This window comes from Setaria italica, chromosome V (assembly GCF_000263155.2).
Source record: "Setaria italica strain Yugu1 chromosome V, Setaria_italica_v2.0, whole genome shotgun sequence".
In the NCBI taxonomy this organism is placed as follows: Eukaryota; Viridiplantae; Streptophyta; class Magnoliopsida; order Poales; family Poaceae; genus Setaria; species Setaria italica.
Window position 1 is genome coordinate 12,148,512 of NC_028454.1, and position 6,000 is coordinate 12,154,511.

At 52.4% G+C, this 6,000-nt stretch overlaps 1 protein-coding gene across 1 annotated transcript in view; it reads left to right on the forward strand.

Annotated features, from left to right (window-relative positions):
• The first annotated feature begins 993 nt into the window (after window positions 1–993).
• LOC101767613 (cytochrome P450 90D2) overlaps window positions 994–6,000 on the forward strand; it is a 6,843-nt gene continuing 1,836 nt past the window's right edge. The window contains exons 1-6 of the mRNA XM_004968470.4: window positions 994–1,727; window positions 2,970–3,119; window positions 3,225–3,497; window positions 4,316–4,405; window positions 4,500–4,685; window positions 5,179–5,300. Coding sequence (XP_004968527.1) covers window positions 1,131–1,727; window positions 2,970–3,119; window positions 3,225–3,497; window positions 4,316–4,405; window positions 4,500–4,685; window positions 5,179–5,300 — 1,418 coding nt within the window. The 5' untranslated portion in view covers window positions 994–1,130. The remainder of the gene's footprint in view (window positions 1,728–2,969; window positions 3,120–3,224; window positions 3,498–4,315; window positions 4,406–4,499; window positions 4,686–5,178; window positions 5,301–6,000) is intronic.

A 6,000-nucleotide genomic window follows, 5' to 3' on the forward strand; every position in this document is an offset into this window, starting at 1 on the left:
GTTCCTTGCGAGGGGCCTTTTATGGGTGTGGCCCCCCCCGGGCGTGTGCACGAGGGGGTGAGAGCATCCATCGGGGCATCACTCATGAGCAGCAACTGAGGCTGAGCCCTGTCGCCTCACCCTCACCTCACCTCTGCTCGGGACTCTCACTTCGCAACCCTCAAGGAGCAAAAACAAAGAGAAAGAAAGGGAAGAGGGCAAACAGTAGGACACTGCCCCTGCCACGACACACAATCATAGACGTGGGGACTGTACACACAAAAACAAAAACATTTTTAAATCAAATCACATTGAGAAATCCTACTGCTTTGATAGCTTTATTTTCTGGAAACAAATAAATTAAACCATTTAAAATTCGGGGTTCTCTTCTCTTTCCATCTCTCTTTCTAGCCTGTACATGGTCCGGTTTTACCGGATTTTGGTTTAAACCCAACCCAAGCCGTGAGGGGGTCCGCTGAGGGGTTTAGAAACCAGCGGGTACATGGTTTCCACGGTTTACTGGAATTCGCCGCAGCGGCGTGTTTCCTTTGTTCTTTCCATGGACTGCGAGACTATGTACCTCGAGCCTGTTCAAGGGCACCGCCAACTCGAGACTCGACTCTGCAGCGCTCGGAAGACGGCGGCGATGGCAGGTAGCCAGGTTGGGCATGCGCGTGCCAGGTAGCCAGAGCCACGCCGGCGCCAGAAAACGGCGGGTCGCTGGAGGGTTCGGCAGCGCGCTACCCAGCGTCGGCGCGTGTTCGCCGGAGGGCGGCCTCGTGGCGCTTGCTCGCTCGCATCGCACGCGGCGACGGGTTCGCGTCGTTGTTGATTGGCTGTCAAATTGGGGATTTATCTGTTTGCTGAACGGGTTTAGCCCGTAGGAACCCGAACCAAGCCAACCCGTGCGTGTCCTGCTAACACGGTTTCATCCGGGTCGGTTCACGGGTTAGTCCGGTTTGTAACCGGACCATGTACAGGGCTTTCACTCTCTCTCTCTCGTGTACTTTGCACTTGCCAATTCCATCCTCTGGTTCTTCACTACATATAAGCCACTGCCGTGCCTCTTCTCCCTCTCGTAGCTCTAGCTTCGTTCACTCACTGCTCGGTGTGGGTGCACACACACGCACACATACACCTTTTACCTTGCCATGCCGGCCACCGCCGCTCTCTGGCCGGCGCCGGCGCCGGCGTTGGCCGTTGCGGTGTGGACGCTGTTTGTCGCCGCCGCGGTCGTCGGCCTGTGGACGCTGCTATCCTGGCCCGGATGGAGGCGGGGCGCGGGCAAGGAGCAGGCGGCGCGGCTCCCGCCCGGCAGTTTCGGGTGGCCGCTGGTGGGCGAGACGCTGGACTTCGTGTCCTGCGCCTACTCGGCCCGTCCGGAGGCCTTCGTCGACAAGCGGCGGCTCCGGCACGGGAGCCCGGTGTTCCGGTCGCACCTGTTCGGTTCGGCGACGGTGGTGACGTCGGACGCGGAGGTGAGCCGGTTCGTGCTGCAGAGCGACGCGCGGGCGTTCGTGCCGTGGTACCCGCGCTCGCTGACAGAGCTCATGGGCAAGTCCTCCATCCTCCTCATCAACGGCAGCCTGCAGCGGCGCGTCCACGGCCTCGTCGGCGCCTTCTTCAAGTCGCCGCAGCTCAAGGCGCAGGTCACCGCCGGCATGCAGCGCCGCCTCGCGCCGGCGATCGACGCCTGGCGCGACCAGGGCCCCGGCGCGCTCGTCCGCATCCAGGACCACGCCAAGGCGGTACGTGCACTGCCTGCACTCTGCCCCTTTCTGCTCTGCTAGTACCTTCGTTCTACGGCCTAGCTACATATGTCTGCAGCTAGCACGCCATGGTGATTGGCGATTACTGCTCTGCTCTGTCGGGCTCCATTGCCGCCCGCCTAGCTCCGCGCCTTCTTGATCGAACATCAGAGAGAAAGGCAGAGAGAGAGAGAGAGAGGAATCGAGGTGGAATGGCATGGTGGCGCGCAGACCAATGGCGCTGCCGGCGTGCACACGTGCGCGGCCGTGTCACCACATGGAAGCAGCTATCGAAGGCCGGGAAAAGGATGGCCCCGTCTCTCTCTCTCTCTCTCTCTCTCTCTCTCTCTATACCGGTCACCATGCCGTGCCATACCACTCGGCCGCATACTCGTATGATCACTGTACGTGTGGGCGTGGTGGTATCTTTCAATGAGATTGGGAGGGAGGGAGGGAGGGAGTTGGGAGCACTGCTGGTGCCTACCTGCTGTTCTCCCCCATTCAATTCCGCACGCGCGCGCCTTAAATACATGCCCCGGCGGGGCCCGCGCCGAATTACCGGGCAACCAAAAAAGAAAAAAAAACCTTTAGATCATTCTTCAGACCGAACTGCACTACAGTACAGTGCCTCTATCATGTTCGTGTGTTCTGTCTAGACACCACAGCCTTCAGGCACTCCTCCTTGCACTCCCTGTCAAAGTGTATAGCATGCTAGGGCCATGTTTAGTTACTCCCAACTCCCAACTTTAACACTATGCAAAAAGAAGATTCTCCATCACATCAAACTTGCGGTACATGCATGGAGTACTAAATGTAGATGAAATTAAAAACTAATTGCACAGTTTTGTTGTACTTTGCGAGACGAATCTTTTGAGCCTAATTAGTCAATATTTGGACAATAATTCACAAATACAAACGAAACGCTACAGTGTGCTACAGTGCTGTAACAGTAATTTGGCACCTCCCAAATTCCCCAACTAAACAAGGCCTAGGAGTAGGAGCTGGAGCACTGCAACCTGCTTGTTATGGCTCACAGGAAATTCAGCTCAGCTCAGAGCTCCAGCAGTCTGTCGAATCCTGGCATTTCCAGTGATCTTAAAGAATGGAGCTTTGGTGCAGAACAGAGATATATATAGATAAAAAAAGAATTGAAGGAAATGGTGCTCTTGTCTATCACCTTTCATGCAGAGTCCTCAATAGCAGTGCAGTGAGTAATGAATAATGAATGTGTCGTGGCAGCAGATAGTGTTCGAGATCCTGGTGAAGGGCCTGATCGGGCTGGAGCCAGGCCCGGAGACGCAGCTGCTCAAGCAGCAATTCCAGGAGTTCATTGTCGGCCTCATGTCCCTTCCGATCAAGCTGCCGGGGACTAGGCTCTACAGATCCCTGCAGGTATACACTACTACGATCCTACTCGTACTCTACACTAACCTCTACGTCTCTGTCTCGGTCTCTATGAGAATCTGCGACGCTGAAGCTGCAACCGTTGACTGCCAGGCCAAGAAGAGGATGGCGAAGCTGATACAGGGCATCATACAGGAGAAGAGGAGGCGGCGGAGGGCCGTCCCCGACGGCGGCGAGGGGCCGCGGGCGCCGCGCGACGCCATCGACGTGCTCATAAGCGGCGGCGGCAGCGACGAGCTCACCGACGAGCTGATATCCGACAACATGATCGACCTGATGATCCCCGCCGAGGACTCTGTGCCGGTGCTCATCACGCTCGCCATCAAGTATCTCAGCGAGTGCCCTCTGGCTCTGCAGCAACTGGAGGTGCGTGCGCAGCCAATTTTGGTGCTGACCAGCGTTCTGCATTTCCTTTTTTGGTGGTTTTCACACCAACCAGGCACTAGCATTTGCATATATGGATCGCTACAAACCACAGATTTGTCAAAGGTTCCCTCCTTTTGATGTCGAGAATTCGGCACTAGTGTAAGGATTGTGCCAGCCTTGGTTCCCCGCACTGCATCTGCGTGCCTTTCCTGTTAAGGTCAGAAGCATAATGTATCATGAGCGAATACGTCATCGTCTTGCTCTGCACGGTCATGTTAGTGCCACCTAGTACTTGGTCGATCGATAGTCATGTTATTGTGCATTTAGTCACTTGAGTGGGACGTTGTCATGCCACCTAATTGTTGTTACCTTCCTTTTGGCACTGGGTTTGTATGATGACAAACCTAGTTTGTTCAGTTAGTGCATTCGATGGCGATGTGCGCCTAAACATGTACAAATGCATGCACCATCAGTTGGACAAAATGGGTCTTTTATCCTAGCATGAAAACTTTTCTAGGCCGCAGGCTAGAAAGTGTGGCCTTTTTTTGCCCCCTTTTTGATGAAACGAAAGCATGGCCTCTTACTGCAACTGAAGCAGCATCATGTGGTTTACTAGTTTCCATTTACAGCGCTGCACCACCTTGTTCAGTTTTGATACCACGTGAAACAATGAACTCACTGAAACCTCTGCTTGCGTTTTACTGTTAGAGAAAGTGCGTGCCTATCTATTTTGATTTCTATTTTCACCTCTAGCAAAGAACAAATAAAAGTGTGGTCATTTCCTGCAATAATGAAACCAACCAAATTGCAATGCTCAGGAGGAGAACATGCAGCTGAAGAGGCGAAAAACCGACATGGGCGAGGCCTTACAGTGGACAGACTACATGTCATTGTCATTCACACAACATGTAAGTATACCTTTGTCGTCATCACCTCTAAATTCCTATGTCATCACTGATCATGGACTTTAGGACCTGTGCGTTTTCTCATTTTGCTTCATAGGTGATAACGGAGACGCTGCGGATGGGCAACATCATCAATGGGATCATGCGCAAGGCGGTACGGGATGTCGAGGTGAAGGGCCACCTCATTCCCAAAGGTTGGTGCGTGTTCGTGTACTTCCGATCGGTCCACCTCGATGACAAGCTCTACGATGAGCCCTACAGGTTCAATCCATGGAGGTGGAAGGTAAGATGGAGCCCCACATTTGGTAGAGATGTTCATCCAATTGCTACTCCTTTAGGCAACACCAACATAATAGGGATTTGATGAGTGGGGCTTTGTGGGACTCCTAACATGTGGGTTTACGCCTATATGAGTAAGCTCATCATGGAATACACCTAGTAATGGCAGGAAAATTGCAGAGGCCTTTTTTTTCTTTCCCAAAGCTGTTGCAGGGGCCATTTACTGTCTGATTTTCCACTCTTGTTCTTATCATGCTCAAGTTTTGCTCAGTTTTCAATTGCGCTGCATATTTAATATTGGAAATAACTAGCAAATTAGTTCTTATGCATTGGTCGAGAAAATTTTACCATGCGATAGATGATCCTAATAAGCAGATGATTGCTGACGACAATGAATGTTGTGGGGCTATTTGTGAGGCTTATACAATGCAATGATCGCGATTTGATTTGGAAACCTAATAATGCGCTAATTTGGTCAACAAATTAATCATGAACAGGAGAAGGACACGAGCACCAGCAGCTTCACTCCTTTTGGTGGTGGGCAGAGGCTGTGCCCGGGCCTGGATCTGGCCAGGCTGGAAGCTTCCATCTTTCTCCATCACTTGGTCACCAGCTTCAGGTATGGATCAATCTCATCCGTCCATACGAGCATAGTCCACTAACAGTTTGCTTTCTAGGATCCTTTAATTCCTTGAACAAACGATCACGTCACTCGCAGATCATGCATATAATAGATCTCGTCGTCCTATTATTTGAGCCTAGGTTGTCCTCCACTTGGAACGCTTTTTTCTTTCCTTCATAAATTCCGTGGAAAATGAAATTACCCTAACCTCTTCATGCATGATTGGTTGATCTTCGAGTCTCTTACATTCCATGGAGATAGATTGCCCACCTACCCCTCTTGCCCCGCCTCGTGCCCCTCCTCCATCTCCAATGGTTTGCACCGCTAGGGACACTGCCGCCGTCGCTTATCGCTAGCCTTCCCCTGCTATTAGCACCACCTGATGACCTCCTACCTCAAACGACTTAGTCCTTTGAGACCTAACGATTGATCCTGACCTAACCCTTCTCTCTAGCCCTAATCCTGACCGTCGGAGCGAGCAAATACAAGGGCGGAGGAGAAAGAAAGTTGATCTCATCAAAATCATGTGATATGAACGGGAAAGCAAAGCTAGGACGATGGGAGGGTGTCCAATAATTCGCGAATCGAGGTTCGGATCTTCGACTCTTGCTGGTACAGTGATGTGAGAGACCTAGGGAGGTCCAGTCCAAGCCCCAGAGGGGACGACCCCTAGTCGCATAGATGGGGGGCTTCATTC